General features: G+C 41.2%; 1 protein-coding gene across 3 annotated transcripts in view; it reads right to left on the minus strand.

Moving 5' to 3' along the window:
• Positions 1 to 1,729: 1,729 nt before the first annotated feature.
• HSF2BP (heat shock transcription factor 2 binding protein) overlaps positions 1,730 to 18,733 on the minus strand; it is a 31,145-nt gene continuing 14,141 nt past the window's right edge. For 2 of the 3 annotated variants that reach the window (XM_069021739.1, XM_069021918.1), the window contains exons 5-8: positions 17,599 to 17,737; positions 16,135 to 16,252; positions 11,605 to 11,708; positions 1,730 to 2,446 (exon numbers count right to left, since the gene is read on the minus strand). In XM_069021739.1, the coding sequence (XP_068877840.1) occupies positions 2,238 to 2,446; positions 11,605 to 11,708; positions 16,135 to 16,252; positions 17,599 to 17,737 (570 nt within the window). In that variant the 3' untranslated portion in view covers positions 1,730 to 2,237. Of the gene's footprint in view, positions 2,447 to 8,392; positions 8,577 to 11,604; positions 11,709 to 16,134; positions 16,253 to 17,598; positions 17,738 to 18,733 lie in introns of those variants that run through there. The other variant, XM_069021821.1, reaches the window with a different exon arrangement.

The following is an 18,733-nucleotide window of genomic DNA, read 5'->3' on the forward strand; positions in this document are numbered from 1 at the left end:
CTTTTCCATACACTCAATTAATTGTGAACACCTAGAAAAAGTACACTAAGGGAAAATACACAGACTTTCTTAGAGAACTGTTTGACACAGGTTCTTCTCTGATGCTTCTGATACTTTTCTTCTCTAGTATTTTTAAATATACACTGTATTTCACAGATTAGATGATTTTTTCTTATTTTTCAGTCTTGCATAATCAAACACTTTGTACAGAAAAAAGACTTTCTCAAGGTCAGTGGGTCATTGATGATTTGGCTCTGAAGAAACAGTCCTGGCAAGCTACACCTGAAAATAAAGTCATCTGGGAGACACTGAAAGAACCTACCATCAGATTTGAGCAGCTTGCTGGGGAAAACTGTATCTCAAATCACCTATTTGATCATAGTTGACTATGCCAGTGGACACAAAATTAAGATGAACAGTCCTGATTGTTTTGTTTCCTGATTTCACATGGAAATGAGGTGCAGTTGCACTGCCAGTCCCTCTCGTAAGGCTGAATTTGTCTGTGGCCCCTCACCACAGTTTACTGACCTGGCCATGAGCACCTGTGTCACCCCCAGCTCCTGCACACCACACTGACCCTTGGCTGGGAAGGGCAGGGAAATTTTCAAGAAACATCTCAAATCCACAGGACATGAAGCTCCATCAGCTTTTCTGCTTGCAAAACTACTTTTTTTTTTTTTTTTCTGCTATTTACTGGCTTCCAAAGTTTGATGAAAGGCCTTCGTGAGCAGGTAACAATTCAATGCAAAGTGGATGATGCCCTTCAGGGTTTCTCAAAATCAAACACTTTCATGAGTTGATATTCCAGGAAAATACCAATTATCATTTTGATCCCTTCAGGATTAAACTCTAGGAGGATTAACTAGGATATCAAGATAAGAAAACAAATCCAAAGAAAGTACACTTTACTGAAGATTTAAAGCCTTCCACAAGTCTGCACTTGGTAAGTTCAAGACAGTGTTGAATGAGACACAGCAGAACCCCATGCAACCCACCCATGTATGTGAGCTCTCAATCTTCATTCTACAGCCCCAAACCAGACTGTTACCATCTGCAGCATCTGAGCCAAGTAATTTCAAGGTGATTTATTACATTTCTAACTCTGAACATCCATCATTCTGCAAACAGCCCAAAGGGAGATGCCCTATATCTTAAATTTCACGTTTTACAACCGTCTCCCTCTAAAGCTCTCTGCCAATCATAATATTTAAATCCCATGAAGCTTACTTCATGTTTTCTGTAATTTGAAGTTCACGTTGTATTTTGTTAATACACTGAGTTCCCAGATGAGGTGCAATAACTTTAGTATGGAAAAAGGTGCTACCACAGCACTGCACTTCTCATTTGCTGCTCCCCTGAACAGCCTCACTTAACTGGCTCTGTTTCTGACATCACAGAAATGAATGCTATTTTTTTCTAAGAACATTATAGATTCTACCAATACCCAGCACCAAGTGTTTGTATTTACCCCTGAGGTGAGCAAACTGTACTCAGAAGCTCTAACAAACCCCATGGTTGTGAGGGGATGTGATGCTGCTCATGACAGAGCAGCAGCTCATTTCAGCCTCTTCAGCACACAACTGGGTACCACGGACAACAGCAATTTATATCCCCTCTCAGGGCTTTTCTAAAAACAATAGCCCAGTTTCTAGCATGCCTGGCAGCCACAGACCAGCTTGACTTGCAAATACAAATTGACTCTGAATACAAATTTTGAAAGCAGAATCCATTACATGCTACAGAATTTCAGTTTTATTACAAGAGAGAGAGGTGAGAAATAACAACAATAAAACTGGAACTTGGGGTGCATTCTGACACAGAAGAGTTATAAAAGGCAACAAAGTTTTCCTCACAGTACAGTAATTCTTAAGGATGGACCAAAAGGATTATCTACCACTGCAGTGAACTGTTACCAATGAATGAGAATATTTTACTCCATCTAGAGAGCAAATACACAACATAACCGTGGACCATTTTGGAAACCCATTATCAATAAAATTCTGCTCAAAGAAATTAAGCCTGTCCCATCTCTACCAGATCACCCAAGGTTTTATGTGGGCAGCTAAAACCCAACACGTTTTCCCAAGTACGATTTTAGGTGGGTTACCTAATTCCCGCAAAGGATTTTGTCCGAGGAACTTAGGCAGAGGTTTTTTTTTCAGTCAAGCCCATCTCCAACAACTCTTGCAGCATAAAAAGATAGGAAAGACGTATGCATTTGGTGTCGTGGAGCTCTTCTACGCTTCGTACTCAAATATTTTAAGATCCTCAAGTAGTTCTTTAGCGAGTGCCTGCAGCTCTGCATTGCGGCTCTGGGACAGGGCGACGATGCGCTGGAACGGCAGCGTCTCGCGCACCTCGGCGCCCGACCTGGCCAACACCTCTGGCTCCAGGAGCACCGACTGCAGGAGCCTCAGGACGTGGAGGCAAACCTCTGTGTCCGGGTCTAAAAGCAGGGAAGAAAAGCATCCAGTGCTTGTTAGAAGAGAGTCTGAACAGATCCACCCGGCAGACAGGGAATAATGGAAGTGTCACGATTCCCAGATGCCCATTGCTGCTGGCTGGCTCTAGGAGGTACCTGAAAACCACATTTCTGTCCTCCCTCAGCAGCTTCTGCCCAGCAGTGTTTATGAGGGAGAGATAGCCAGGAACCTTTCTCTTGTTTTTCAGATGTTGAAACTGCTGTAAACCAGGGAATTTATCAACCTGACTTTATCCAGTCAGTGCCCAGGATGTACTGTTGGATGCAATCCAATTTAAGAGCAGAACGAACTGTATCTCATGATTATTCAGACTTAAAAAACAAACAGGCTAACAAATCAACTCTGCAGTAGATCATCAGGCTTTTCTTTAATTTCTTTTTATAGGAGGCTTCAGATTTCTTCAAAGCTCAATAAAATATTAATCTTTATAAAACTTTCTAGCAACCATGTATCAACCTTCCAAGTGTTTAATTCAGTCTGCAGACATTGAAAGCACTGCTGCTCAGGAACGTGCCAGGGAAATGCAGCAAAGACCTTTGACTGACTTAAGCCAGAAAGACACATAATAACTCCACTGCTAAGAACACAGGATGCATTTTTAATTACTGAAACATTTAGGAGCATTACATTTTAATCATTTGCAACGGCCCATTTGCATTTAGTGGTTTACTGCTTTATCAAAAGCATGTGGTAGAAAGACTTCCCTATTCTGCATATTCCAAATGAAAACATCTAATATATTTTTATAGCTGAAGCAGTTATTTGTCCCACGTGCCATGCATTTTTAATGTGTTTTTCATTAGCATACCTAGTCTTCAGCAAGCTTTTGATAAAGGGTTGTGCAGAAAGGTTGAGAAAATTAATTCAGATCACTTGGAGCACAAAAGCACCAGAGAGACCAAAATCTCACTGAAGGAGCATAAAACCACTGCAGTGATGAACCAGAGCGCTCTGAGTTTGGAGGAAGCATTTGGTGGGGCTGAGGCAAGTTCCTACCATTCCTGGCTTATTTCACACATAACACTGGTGACCTGAAAAAGGACTGAGGAGAATTATTCATTAAAGCATAAGGGTTGAAAGCACCCAGGGGGACAGAGAACAGGATGTGATGGACAGTGAAGAAGACTCTGGTTTCAGCATGAAACTCACTGCTGAGACGGATTTTGAAGTAATTCCCAACAGCACAGGGCTGATGTGCAATTTTAAAGATTGTGACATCTGCTCTACACCCAAAAGCCAGGCACTCTCTCTCTTCCTCCATTTTCCATCATAAATGGAAATAATCAAGTGTGAACCTGTTAAGAAAGGAGTTCTACTTTCTCCTGGAAAACCAGCAGAGTGAGGTATAATCTGAGGACGCAGGTATTGTCCAAACCCAAAAAGTAATGTACATTTTCTCCTTTTCTGTGCCCTGAGAATCCTAGCTGTTGGGCATGCTGGACAATTTTACACTACCAGATCAATAAAAACCCAGTGATTAGTGCTGCATACCCATGGCACAGTCACTCCTACTGCTGACACCCAGGCTGAAGGCTCTAAGGTGTCTCTTTCCATCATCATCTCCAGCAGTACCTGCAGGTGCAACTTTCTGAGTGATGAGCATTTGTAACTCATGGGGAAATGCTGCAGCTCAGTCTCACAGATAGCAAGACTTTATGTCCAATTTCCTGGCCAGCAACGTTTCAGTGAATCCTTTTGAGAAAACCTGGGTGCAAATTTTGGTTTTCAGATTTATTCTGACCTAATCAAAATATGAATAAAAGCCTTGAATTTGTCCTCCTTTGCCTTAATTTTTTGCCTCTATGTCTTCCACATTGTGTGTTTTTTAATGCATATTTTTTTGCCATATATAATTTCCAAACTCTGCCCACATCACCTCCCCCTTTTTCTGTACTTTGTATTATTCTACATTTATTCATTAGAAATAAAAGCCACAAACTACAGCTCAAAGAGGTAAGAAGAAAGAAGCTTTGGGGAGCAAAATCTATGTAGTTCATTTACAATCTTCCTCTGTGTGACATTATTCCTCCATGAAATAAAGCCACTAATACTTTTAATGGCTTGCAGTACTGCTGGGAAGCTTCATATATGTAAGATGAAAAGAGCTTTGTTATTAATACTGTTACAGGAATCAATACTCATATTATCTGCATGTGTTTAAAGGCTGTAGAAATTAAAGAATCGATCAGGGAAGAAGCCTTAGCAGGGGAGCCAAGAAAATGAGGATCTGTAGGAGATCAGGAAATGATTTCCAGCTTGACAAACAAGAACGTTTTCCAGTAAGAGCAGAGAGGTTCTAGGAAGAATCTCCAGCAGCAGCCAGGGAAGCTCAACAGCTTGAGTCACTCAAATGAAGAACAGATTAGGCACGTGGGCATCCAGCAAAGGAAGGAAATGATCCTGCACCAGAAGATGACTTAATACACATTTAACCTCAGATTGCCATTGTTTTGAATGTATTCTGAGATGTTCTGAGTTAAATAAATACATATGCCTTAAAATACACTCCCTTAGGATTACATGTGGTTTTGAGAATATTACTTATTGAAGATAATCATGTTCCCTAAGAGGATTTTAAAAAAAATACCAGAGAAATCTTTCTCTTGTCTCCAACATCATTAGGGACGTTTTCTAAAAACCCTGTCTACAAAGCACTCAGAGAAATGTAAGGAATCTTCATTATTCAGCATTATATTTATGTCAACAGCTTCCAGATTTAGTCATTTCTACACTAGCTGAGTAACATTTTGTTTGTACAAGATTGAAAAAATCCTTTTTAGCTGTAATCAAATCACTGCATCACATCCTCCCAACCAGCAGCACGCACATCTCCAACTACAATTTCAAAATTATCACCATTATTTCTGGAGAAGAGGGGGAGAAATCAAGCTGCTTGCCTCAGCCAGGATCACAGGCGTAGCCCAAACCTACCACCATCATAAGGTGCTGATGTAATTTTACCAAGGTGTTGAAACTGCTGGAGTTTGCTGACGTCCTGCAAGCTGCCAGCTCAGTTTGATGTCAATGGCTTTCAGTCACTGACAAAAGGCAGCTGATAACGTGGATGGATTTTAGTCGAATCTGTCATTAGCACCAGGCTCTCAGATGAACTGTCCCCTACAGCAGTGTTTAAGTAATTGCATTACATCAGCGCTCAACAGCTTATCCACAATTGGCTCTGAGTTGTGTGAACTCAATTTACACGTGGCCACGCCATCCCCTGCCCACCTGAATGCAACGTTTGTTTATTGCCAGCACACTGTTTACAGCTGTGCCTGTGTACAAGAACACAGAAGTTCACAAGGCCAAGTGCAAGGTCCTGCACATGGGTTGGGACAATTCCAAGCACAAGTACAGGCTGGGGGATGAAGAGATTGAGAGCTGCCCTGAGGAGAAGGACTCAGGGGTGTTGGTGGGTGAGAGGCTGGATATGAGCTGGCCACATGCACTGGCAGCCCAGAAAACCAAACATGTCCTGGGCTGCATCCAAAGCACCGTGGGCAGCAGGTGAGGGAGGATTCTGCCCCTCTGCCCTGCTCAGGTGAGACCCCACCTGCAGAGCTGCATGCAGCCCTGGAGCTCACAATATAAGGAGGACATGGATCTGTTGGAGTGAGTCCAGAGGAGGGACATAAAGGTGAACAGAGGGCTGGGGCACCTCTGCTATGGAGACAGGCTGAGAGAGCTGGAGGACAGAAGGCTTTGGAGAGACTTTAGAGCCTCTTACAGTGCCTAAAGGAGCTACAAGAGAGCTGGACAGGGACTTGGTACAAGGGAATGTGGTGACAGGACAAGGGGCAGTGGCTTTGAACTGAAAGAGGGGAGGAGGTTAGATTAAATATTAGGAAGAAATTCCTCATTATGTGTGTGATAAGTTGCCCAGAGAAGCTGTGAATGCCCCGTCCCTGGAATTGTTCAAGTTCAGGACGGATGGAGTTCTGAGAAACCTGGCATACCCTGCCCACAACAGGGGTGTTGGAACAAGATGTTCTTTAAGATCCCTTCCAATTCAAACCATTCTATGACTTTACAATTTCAAAAGCTTCCTACCACTGCTGTAGGTACCATTCAATTAAATTCCTGTCTGATTCCAGCAGGAAGGAGCAATCTGCCACTCAGCCTTTCCTTTTAATGAGCCTGTCAGACTATCTGTGTTCACAGCATATTTAACAGAGACAGCTATGGCCATGGCTTCCCCTGTGTAAGATCCCTTTGCATTGCCAGTGCTGGCAGGGCTGAAGCAGCATCTGCAGCAGGAGAGTTTTCCAGACATTTCTATATTGTTGATAGGTTTGAAGAGAAGAAATGTTGCAGTAAGGATGCACTGAGGGGAAGGAGCAGAGAGAACACCAGGGCAGAAAAAAAGACTGAGCTTTGCTGCTGCAATTCTTACAGACACAAATGCATTTTCTCTCTGCAAAATTTTTGCCCCAGCTCTTGTGTTACAGCTGGGTTACCTTCACTCTCCTCCCTGGCTGGGTGGCTGCTCTCACATGGAATTCAGCTAAGGAGAATTCCCCACTCTCCTACAGACACGTTTGTCATGCTTTTGCCAGGGAAATCCTTGAGAGAGACTCCCAGGATCCACACTGAAGCAGCAATTCAGTGCCAATTTCCCTGCCAGCGGCTGCAAGTGAACAGGAGTTTGCAGAGAGGTCGCTCTGCAGCTGCTGGGTAACACTGTGCTCCTCCCAGAACATCAGTCTGCATGAGCTGTTAGGCAGGGCAATGACCTTGTCAAGAAGCTCCTGCTCAGATGGCAAGGACAGCCTAGAGCTCCACCCAGGCAAGCAGCTGAGTATGGAAAAGTAGGAGTATGGAAAAGTAGGAGTATGGAAAAGGGCAAACATTCCACAAGACTTGCCCTGGCCACTCTTCCAGCCTCCCAGATAACTGAGGCTCAGGGGACTCTGCGTCAGAGCTGACATCCCTGCATTTACCAAAATGGATGTGGTCTCAAAGGGCAATCCTCTTCTTAAGATTAATGTCATCATCTGAAGAACAGCATGAAGATGAGTCAGGGGAGGTTTAGGCTGGATATCAGAACGTTTTCCATACAGAGGGTGGCTGGGCACTAGAGTAAGCTCCACAGGGAAGCTGTCACAGCCCCAAGCCTGCCAGAGTTCAAGGAGCCTTTGGACAATATTCTCAGGCACATGGTGGGACTCTTGAGATGTTCTGTGGGGTCAGGAGTTGGACTCGATGATCCTGACGGGTCCCTTCCAACACAGAATATTCTATGGTTCTATGACAAGAGGATGAAATTGTTGAGAACTTGAAAGACTGGTAACTGAGGTTTTGATTTATGAGCCAAAATTTGTTTTAATACAGACATCAGTTTATAAATATGACAGTTCTGTTTGTCCAGATGTTTTTTTAAGTAACATGCTGCCATGCAAATAACCTGAAATTTCAAAAGCTCTCACAGCCATAGAAAATTCAGACGGAAGAGCAAGGCATTAGAAACCTTCAGAGTTAGTCATGAAAAGCAAATATTGAGGGTGCAAGCAGCAAAGTGAGAATGGGCTTCATGCAAGCATTTCTAATAAAGACCATAATTTGCAAAGAATTTGGATAAACAAGGTTGGATTTCCAACTGGAAACTGTGGGTTCCAATGGAACTGTGGTGGAGGAAACTGAAGGGCAAGATCTAAAATTACTCCTCCTCCTCTTTTTGTGTTTTGTTTAATGAAGTACCTGGAGCAATTTCCCAGCTATGGACAAGAAATGTCACTGACTTCGTGTCTCTGCATTCCATGCTTTCTCAAGTATCCAAAGAAAGCAATTTTTTAAACTGCATTCAAAGAAAAGGAAAGAGGGGAAAACCAAAATAAAGATACACAATAATAAAAAAACCCCAACCAACCAAAAAACCCCACCCAAACAGAGAAAGTAAAGAAGACCCTAGACTCCTTTTCTCCAGCACTCATTTGTTAGCAGATGTTCTGCATGATCAAAAATGAAAAACATTTAATTTAGCTTTTATTATTAATACCTGAGCTAACTGTTACTTCTTATTCTTCAAGAGATCCTTGTCAGAGAAATGTTCCAATCCACTCCTTTGGCAGTTACAGAATGGAGGTCTTACTGCATCTTTAGATGGAAAACACCAGGAAAAAAAATATTGACAAATCTCAGGTGGATTTCTACACAGTATGATATAGGCTTCTTTTTCTGTGGCTGAGGACAGGGGTTCTTTAAATCTGGAAGTTATGTGAAACCCTCAGCCAGCACACCAACACAGGGACAGCAGCTGATGGAGGAAACTAAAGCTGCCTATTTTGTCCAAGATAGGAACAGCTGCTCTGCAAACAAATGGTGCTCCACAAGAGGAGAACTCTATTGATCCCACAGGCTGCTCCACGGGCAGAAATCTGAGTCATCATTCATGCTGGCACCAGGCTGGGAAGGTGCAGGCAGGCACAGCTGATACCTACACAGAGGATTCAGTGATCAGTGTTGGTTATTGAAGGGTGTCCATCTTTTAGGCAGTTTTAAAAAGGCAGGGGAAAAAAAAGGAAGAAAAAGACAGCCCACTTGATAAAGTGCTAAAACTAGAGATCTGCATTATCTTCAAAAATTCTGCCAAACATTTGGTTTTCTCCTATGATCAGTACAGCCTCCAGCAGAAAGAGATATTAAGAATTCTTGTTAGGGAACGTGAAGCCACACCAGCTCATCCAAGTTTCCCAAAGACCAACAGAACAGTTTGCTGTTAACATTCTTACTCCACTAGGAACCTTCATTAGATTTTTTCCCTTCTCTCTCTTCCAATCCATGTATTCAACATCAAGGCACATTTCTATCTCTTCAAAAATGCTGTGAGACAACTTGAATGAAATCCCTCTTTGCTTTAGATACAACAAAGGAAAATAAAGACAATGGAGTCAATTATTTGCTCTCTTCACTTAACAGGAAGGACATTCTTCTTCAAGGGACAAGGATGGGCAGAAACTGAGAACTCAGAGAAGGAATTTGAGGGATTTATCAGTTGCATACAAGGCAGTGGGAGAAAATGGGCCTGATGCATATAGGCTGAGGTCACGGACACTTGTAGATTGGCAATGGAAAAGCAAACAGGGTGATTCTCTGAAAATGAAAAAAAAAAAAATCAGAGGCTGATTTCTGGGGCCTCTCTTAGTGGGAATGGTGATAAAAGCATACAAAACTGGAAAGCTGAGTCATGTCATAAGCCTTAATCAAAAGAGGCTTTGAAGAAGCTTCCAGCAGGCAGGAAGCACGTACAGGATACTCTGCCAGCACAGGGTAGTACTCTACTCTCCTGCATGGAAATAACAGGACCTCATGCTGTAGCAGCTCCACGTGTTTATGAGCTCAATCTTGGCTAGCAGAACCTGAAGGTGCTGGTCAGGGAAACAGGAGAGGAGCAAGAGTGGGTGGAAGCTGCTGAATTTGACAACTACAGACATTTAGAAATAGATTAAATGTTGAGAAAACTATGGAGATCTCACACAAAATGATGGGAACAAGATCAGGTCTTGGATCTAACCTCTCATCTGGTATCCAAACCAGTCAGCGCTCTCTCTTGACAGTAAGCAGATTTCCTCCAAAGTCAGGGATCTGAACCTGCAGAAGTGCTTTATCTGAGAATCTTCCACCCTTGATGTAACTGGGGAAGTTTATTATCCAAAAAGTCAAGGAATTAGCCATGATCATCCTTCTTTCTACAACCCAGCCATAAACAATTAGCACTTCCAAATTGCAGAGTAGCCTTTCCATTAGTAGCTTAATTAATCATAAGTGTTTCCCATTTCATCCTCTTACTTGATCTTTTTCAGACAACAGACTGCATCAAATGATTCTCTTTTTTGTTTTATCACAACAATTGCAAGGGCACATTTGGGAATCCACAGTTAGACAGGATACTGAGAGGGTGTTTTGGGTTCATATTTTTTGCTAGAACAGATTATTAGCCAACATAAAGTAAAAGGAAAACCTGGACTAAGACATGTTAAATTTCAAAGCACAGCTGAACAAAGGACCAAGTATTTAATGGTCTCTGAGGATCACATTTTTCTCAAAATATATTAAAAACCTTTATAGAAATGGTGTTTTCCCTTACAAGGATTACTTAATTTCCTGAGACCTCGGAAGAGCGAGCCTGTGACATTCCACAGCAGGAAATTATTTGATGAAAAGCATGAGCAGCTACATTTTCTGTAAAATAGTTAAAGGAACCATGAGCTATACAAATAACTTTCAGTTTACCAACCCTAACCAAAGCTTTTTTCAAAAATTCAGTATCAAAATAATTTCTGGAAAAAGCAGATGCAATCTCTCTCATTTCAGCTGCTGTTAGTATTTTCCAGTCGTACTTTAGCAGTAGCAGCACAGAGGGATAATTAACCTCCCCAGTCCTATCTGCACACCAAAATCTCCTCATAAATCTTGAGAAAGCCCAGGCAGAGCAGTGTCACAGCTCTGTCCCCCTGCTGTCCCTCACGAGCTGTGCACACAGCTGCCAGCCCAGTCCAACGCACACTGGAACGTCAATCCCCGCTGGCTCCTGCACAGGGATTTGAAGCCTCCCAAAGAGCAGAGCCTTGATGTCACTCATGTACCTGACAGTGACAACACAAGTCCTTGACGTCCCTGGAGTCCTGCACTGGCCAAAAGCACAGCTGGGAATAGTCCTCCAGCCCTGGCATCCCAAATCCTATTAGAGCACAAGGCCTCTCTTCAGAAAGGGCCACTTTTGCAATGGGTCAGTGTAGTTAGAGACTTGGCTTCTCTCCCACAAACTCCTCTGTTAAATGGTAGTGAAATGGTATGTAGTTTCCCCTTAAAAGTTTATTTTAAAGTTGGTATGGGAAGACACAGGTGGCTTTTTTTTAAACCACTCCATCAAATTTCTCCACTCCCTATTCTTAAATCTACCACCCTTAAATTTTACATTAATGAAATATTACATACAGGGCCAAAAGTTTTGTGGGAAATGCACATCTTTTCCCTCCAGCTATGTGCCCTTTTTGTTTACTTCTATTCTGTCAAAAGCTAATCAGGTTACAGATATAAACTTCTGGTTTGCTACTTGCAACACCTATTGCAAATCTACAAAGCCCTGAAAGTCATGATTTACAAGGTTCTTAGAGGAACTTACCATTCAACAGCCACCAAAGCAGGGGAATAAAACCTGGACTTTCACTGATGTACTTCAAGCCTTTCAGGTTGATACTCACATTGTAAAGTGACATTAGCATTAGCCTAGAATTGAAAGAAAGAAGATGTGATGGTCTTTGATTTCTTTGCATGCTTCAGCATCTTTTGCCATGTGTCAAGCAGGTACCGGTGCAGAACCCTGTGCTAATAATTTATATTTTAGTAAAAGAGATGAACCTCAAATGATATATAAGCAATGTTGTGCAAACCTTTGTTTCTACTGTTGAATTACATATTCTAAACACATGAAAAAATACCCCATGCAAGAGTAGGAAGGTCTCAGGGAGGGGAATGTTCTCTGTCCTGGAGCCAGCTTGGCTACCGCTCTCTCATGCCTGAGATAAACCTGCATGTCACTGCACTGCCACCATGTCCACACAAAAGGGAAATGACTTTATTCCAAATGGACTTCACACCTCACATCCAGTTCTCAAACAAGGTCTCATGGTTTAAGCTCCTATGCCACCAGCAGACTTCTGGGCACTCTGTGGACACCTTCAGAAAGCAGAAAAGGCAGTGACCCATGGCACAATAAACTGAGCTGTAAGAGGTGTCATTTATGTGCCCTGAGTTTGATCACCTTGGTTAAGCAATAGAAAGATAGAAGAGCAGATTTATTAAATCTACTGCACCAGTGGCCACTGCCAAGCAGGGAGGGGTGCTCTGGATCTGAAATTTCAGCTGGTAGAGCCCACACACTGCTTTTCATCCAGCCCCTGCTGCTCTGGGCTTCCAGAACAAGCCCTGACAAAAGAGCACAGCACTACCTATAATCAGCCAGAATGGAAATAATCAATAAACCATCATCTTATAATGGCAATGTTAACATTTCTTGAGAATGTCTTTCACCCTTAATCTGTTTGACATTTGCAGTTAGAAATAAAGTGACGTAAAAAGGCACTGCTGTGTTTGTATTTTTATTTCACTTGTTTGCTTTGTGCAGACAAAAGGGACTGGTGGTGGTGATCCAAGAAAGTGCTGAGGTTTTTGGAGTGCTGGAACACCCCACAAGCCAATGCAGTGGCATATGAATATGTAACAGCATATTTAATTAAACACTCACCTAGGTACAACAGAGAAACATTTCCAGGCCCTTTATAACCACCTTCACCTCCAGGACCTGTAAATTTTAGTAAACATTTTTGCAATAATAATTGCAAAAGTGCTTATTGAAGCAAACCTGACACAAATGATTAGTGGATAAGCAATACTTTCTGGTGTTTTGTTTTTTTTTTTTAATGTGGAGTGAGTCTTAATTATGCATTTCATAATCTTCCTACTTAGACAAGCCAAATTTAATTAACATCTTGTATTACTGTATCTGTCAATGCTTTCTTTTAAACCTGGAACTAAATGCACAGCTAAAGCCCCTTCCCATCTTGTTAATACAGGGGATTAGTATATAAAATGTACTATTATGTACTAATCTGTCTCTTTACTGGCTACTTTCAACTGTCACAAAAGCAAAGTTGAATATTCTTAACCATTTAATTATGGCTACAAACAATTACATAAATGTTTATTGACTGTGTTACAATTACAAATGTTGAACAAACCCTACACCAATGAGAAAAATAACTAGCCTTTCACATCTGCAACTTCAGAAAGGCAAGGACACCCCTGAGATTTCAGTCCCAGCACTCACATTGATGCCTGGGATATATTTACTCCATACTCACAGACTACAGTGGATATCACAGCAGTTTTGGAGTAAGTGACAGCTTCTCCCTGTAATTTTTTATTTATATATTCATCCAAATAAAACACAGGATTGCTAGAACTAGGAAATAGAACTCCCCTCTTCATCAGCTTACTTTGATACTACTGTGTGTAAAATTAGACTCACAGTTTCCCCTGATTTTTCACACAGAAATAAAAAATATTTTTGAAAATAAAAGTTAGAAAATAATTGTAAAATCTCAAAGCTAAGCAAAAGACAACCATAGTATTTAAAATTATAAGCCAAATTTTTTTCCTCAACTGATTGGATTATAAATTGATATCCTCCCGTGTAACACCATGGTCATGCTTTAAGAAAAATACACTGCATTTCCAGAATAATGAACAGACATTTTCATCTGAGAGGTATAGTTTTAAAAACGTATCTGTCTGTATGAATATGTATATAAATGTATGTGTAGACACTATTTATGATGACTCCAGAGTCCATCCTCATGTAACTTTGAAATTGCCCTAGAATTTACAGCAACCTTCATATCCTTGTCTCACAGTTGTCTTTCATTTTGTCCTGGCTTATGTCCCCTATGGGAGGAGAAAAGGGAGTTCTTTTGACACATCTGCTTATGAAAATGCTGATTAAGGTTAACCAGCAGCTAAAAAACCTTACATGCAAAGAACAACTTAAAAACAAATCAACCAACCCCTCAGACTCTTCTTTGCTGGGCTGGGAGACTGTAAAACTCCCCAAAAGGACAAGAATAAAATCTAGTGTTAGTTAGTAACAGGTTTTTAGAACTGAGCAGTGACAAGACAAATACAGAGCTCATTAAAAAAAAAAGATTTTTTTTTTTTTTTTTATTATGGACATGAAAGACAAACACAGGGAATCATTTTCCACTAAAACATTTGAGCAAATTAGGTTTTCCCATTCTATGACAAGGCCATGAAGAAATGTCCTTTCTGGCATTTGCTCTAATGTCAGAATACAGCAATTTTTGTTATCCAATGGCAAGTGCAGAGTAAGGAAAAAAAAAAGTTGATTCTGTGGGATATCAGAAAATATCATCACTGCACTGCATTCAAGCTATTGTAACATATGCTTAGTATTTCTCACTTATCAACTACGCTGAGCAACCTCTCTTCCAAGCTTCCCTCCATTTGTTAGCCCAGAAGCTCACACCTGTTGAATTCCTTGCCACCTCATGGGATTGTTCTATGTGTATTTTACCAGCAGTGCTGTATGGCAGCCAAGTTTACATCACCATGGGTAATTCCTCTGCAAAGCAGGCAGATTTTGAAGCACAATTACAAGCAACCCAAAATACAAATTCAAAAGAAAGACCCTCAAATCCAATTACATTAATACAATATGAAATTTTCAAAAACAGTTTATCTGGACCCATAGACACATATCCACTTGAAATTCAGTGTGTGTGTGCAGGAGTATCTTCCTTCCTCCTCTCAAAATCCTCTTTTTTTTTCCCATTTACCGATTCTGAAACAGTATGGATCCTCTTTTAAGGGTTGTTTTTTGGCTTTGGTTGGTTGGTTGGTTTGGTTTTTTTATACACATGAAGTCACAAATTTCCTTTCTTAAACTGAGATTCTCATAGAATTCTTTCAGTTGGGATGTTATCAAAAAAATCCCTTCTGTTGACCTTCAAGCCCAACACTCAGGAGTAAATGATCTCAAATCATCAAGCCACTATCTACAGCACAGGTTGTTCAGCTTTCCCCTCATCATCCAACAGGGAAAGGCAAACACCTCCAGAGGGCAACTTGCTCCCCCTCACATGAGCAACCACCTGACAGCACCATCTCCTCCCAGTGACTGTGGGAAGGAGCCCAGTCAGTCAGCAAATGCTTGACATCCCCCTCTTTGACAGCTGGGGTTAGGCAAGATAAAACCTCTCCCAAGTGAAGACTGAGCCTGATTTCAAGACTATCACATCCAACCTGCCTAAATGTGTGCCTGGACGTGATCAAGTTACTGTGGCTGACAGGGCTGCTGTTTGTCAGCTGAGCTGTGACAGCTGCCTGGGCTATGAATTGCTTGTGTATTTAGGAAAAAACCACGACAGTGGCTCAAACCATCCTCATGAACAAATGAACCAGGTGTACAGGACCAGTGCCCACAGTTCAGCAGATGAGCCATTCGTTAAGCCACAGTAATTTGTTGAGTCAAGGCCATATATCCTAAGCTTACAAGGTCTTGGAGGAAAAGGCAAAGACAGTTGTTTATTTAATATCTCCATCAGCTGAAAAGCACTTCTGCAGTATCTGAACTGTGCAACAGGGCCTTGCCTTTAAAGCTGTTTTGCAAGGTCATTTTACAGGCATTGCCTCTTACAGACTGAAGTGTGTGATGAGTCTTTTTGAGTTGAAATCAAAAATTATTTCATTTTTGCTCTTAGCAGATCCATAACTCACTTTCTTCACTAAGGACATGTGACATTTTACACTTCATATAAGAAGGGAATAAATATGAGTCCACATTTCCCACATCCTCTCTGCTGCAAAACTTGACCTCACACCTTCCTTATTTCTCACTCAACTCACAACCCCCTCCCAAGGTAGATGAGAGCACCCCTGCTCACCTTTACAATATTACAATGCTTAAGAGACTTCCAAAGAGACACAAAACCTGGATAAAGCTGCAAGGAATGCTACTGAGAAAACAGCTTCCTCTCCAGGAAGGGAATAATGGGAGAGTGGGAAAACTACTGTCATCACTTGAGCTGCACTGCAAGATAATGCATTTCGTTTGAAAGGGAAAAAAAAGTCAACATACACTTTAAATTTGTTACAGAGTCCTGGCTTCATGTCTCCCAGGAGATGCATCATTGTGTCCAGTAATTCCCGACTGGAACTGACCAGGAATTCACGGCCACACGCCAGCGCAGCCACGTCTGTGGGAGAGCACAAAACATCACCAAAAATCATGTTTCAAACAAAAGTTTTTGCTAATTATCAGGACCACTAAAAAGATATGTCAGCTGTAAAGAATGAACTATGGCATTTATGTAAACTTCAGACTACATTCACCTACATAGCAAATACTGAACAGCAAACACTGGTCGAGCTCCTTCATACTTCTACTTTGGTAACCAAAGAATTTTTTCAGAATGCCCAGTGTCCCAATAGCAACACAGTAAATTATGAAACAAAAGGCTGCATTCATCCACAGGTAATGTGTGACTGAAACAGGCTGATCATTATAGGTTCCACTTTAAAGAAACAGGATTCCAGAGTTTTACAACCACTCAATTCAATACACCTGGCACACTACACAACCAAAATTCTTGTCAACATCTACTCAGATTCTCTTTTCCTACCTGTCTGCAAGTGTGGCATTATTCAAGCACAAACCAAAAGATGAAATTATTTCCAAAGGCTACTACTCCAGAGCAGATTTTCCTTTATTATTTTCTCTTACACCTGCCCCGTAGTAACAGTGGCATAATGCATCACATATTGATTTTATTACAATCTTTGATGACACACCAACAGCTAAAAACCCCATTTTCAGAAAAGCTGTTCATTCAAGATTCACTTATTTGTATAAATATCCATTGTTTCATCTCTCTTGCGTTATGTCTTTAGTGTAATTTTGACAGTTACAGTTTCACAGAAATGCAGATGATGTATCAACCCTGTGCCTCACAGCCTCCCAAGCCAAGGGCAGCCATTCTACAGCAGATATGTGACTTTTTTACTTATTTTCTGGCCCTAAAAAAAAATACTTAGTATGGAAGTCAGGTTTATTACCTTCTACTTCTCTTATACAGTGAAAGTGTGGTGTATTTGACAGTAACCATATCTTTAAGCAGTTTTAAAATCCTCAGTCCATGCCTTAAGCTGGGGCTGATCTACTTGCAGCATGTGCAGTTCGTAATCTTGCACATGTTGGCATCACTGGTGATTCACAAAGTCAATTGATGTGTACAGACTAATGTGAGCATACAGGACTGGTTCAATGGTCCTTGTTTCATTCCAGACTGAAGGATGCAATAAGGAATTTCAGAACTCAATGGCTCTTACCTGTCTAATCCTTAATGTCACAGGCAGCACAGAAGTGCCTGTAGCAGAAGTGTTAGTAACAAAATTTGCCAGAACTTTAGAAAACCAGAAAGTCACCCAAGATATCAACACTGACTACTTAACTTTGAAAAGCTGTATTTACTGCAGCTTCTGTGAGGCAATATACATTCCCAGTACGTGTGCAATGGTATTCTGAGACACAACATTAACTTACTTGTTACAATCCCTGCCAAAGCTAATACAAACTGATTTTCCTCAGAATCCAAATCCTGCTGTTTCATGTCTTCACTTAATGACTTCACAAAGCTCTCCATGGTCTGGGCAGTGATTGTGAAAAACTTTACTGCTTTACTCTGCAAGAGGAGAAGAAAGATTACACACACTACAGCAACTATAATTATTAGATGCTACAGTAAAATTGGACAATCTTCCAAATTATTAAAACATTCAGTTACTTCAAATAAACAACAGAAAATACCAGTTATTCACTGAGTGACGTTTGATCCCCCATTATCTCAGAAGAAAACAGGAAACTACTCAATGCTACATTTATTCATAAAACTAAACTATTGCATATCTACCTCCTAAGCACACAATAATATCTATCAACCAGCAGAATTAAAGCTTATTTTCAAAAGTGAGAATATTGTCTCCTTGTTTTGCAGTAGCTGCACCAGGTGTTTCACATTTATCTGGCCTACTACAGTAGCTTTTGTCAAAATCAGCTGAAGACTGGAGACTTAACATGAAATTCCTAAGAAAACAATAAAGTATCCAGAAAAAAAAGCAGAATTCAAATGGATCCTAATAGGACTCATTATTGCTCAATACAGGATGGAGAGTAACAGGCTATGCAGAAATTCTTTAGAAAAGGAAATGGAGGTCTCTCGTGGGTCACAGGTTGAATTTAAGTCAGCCATGTCACATGAGAAAGAATAATCATCACAGCAGAACACACGAACAGGAGCACAGGCTGTAATTATGGGACAGTCTTTTCCCCTCAGCTGCAATCCTGCTCTGTTTGGAGGTATCTCAGCTGAGGGAGCTCCACCTGGTACAAAGCTCAGGGCAGGTCAAAGAGCCTGGCCAGAGGTGCAGAGTCCACAAAGAAGGATGGAGAGACCTGTTTCTGCTCATTGGTAATTCTGACTAGTAAAACATTGCTGGAACTCTCTTTCACACAGAGGATGAAGCTTTCATAACCAAAACAGTGTGGCAGAGAGCCCATAATGCTGGGTTTCCCAGTGTCTTTAATAATTTTTCCTTAATAACGTTAATATTTTCCTTAACAACTTTAGTAAGTTGTTCCACGAAGCAGCTGAAACTTGTAGTTATTCCCAGTAGTGACC

This window comes from Aphelocoma coerulescens, chromosome 1 (genome assembly GCF_041296385.1).
Source record: "Aphelocoma coerulescens isolate FSJ_1873_10779 chromosome 1, UR_Acoe_1.0, whole genome shotgun sequence".
In the NCBI taxonomy this organism is placed as follows: Eukaryota; Metazoa; Chordata; class Aves; order Passeriformes; family Corvidae; genus Aphelocoma; species Aphelocoma coerulescens.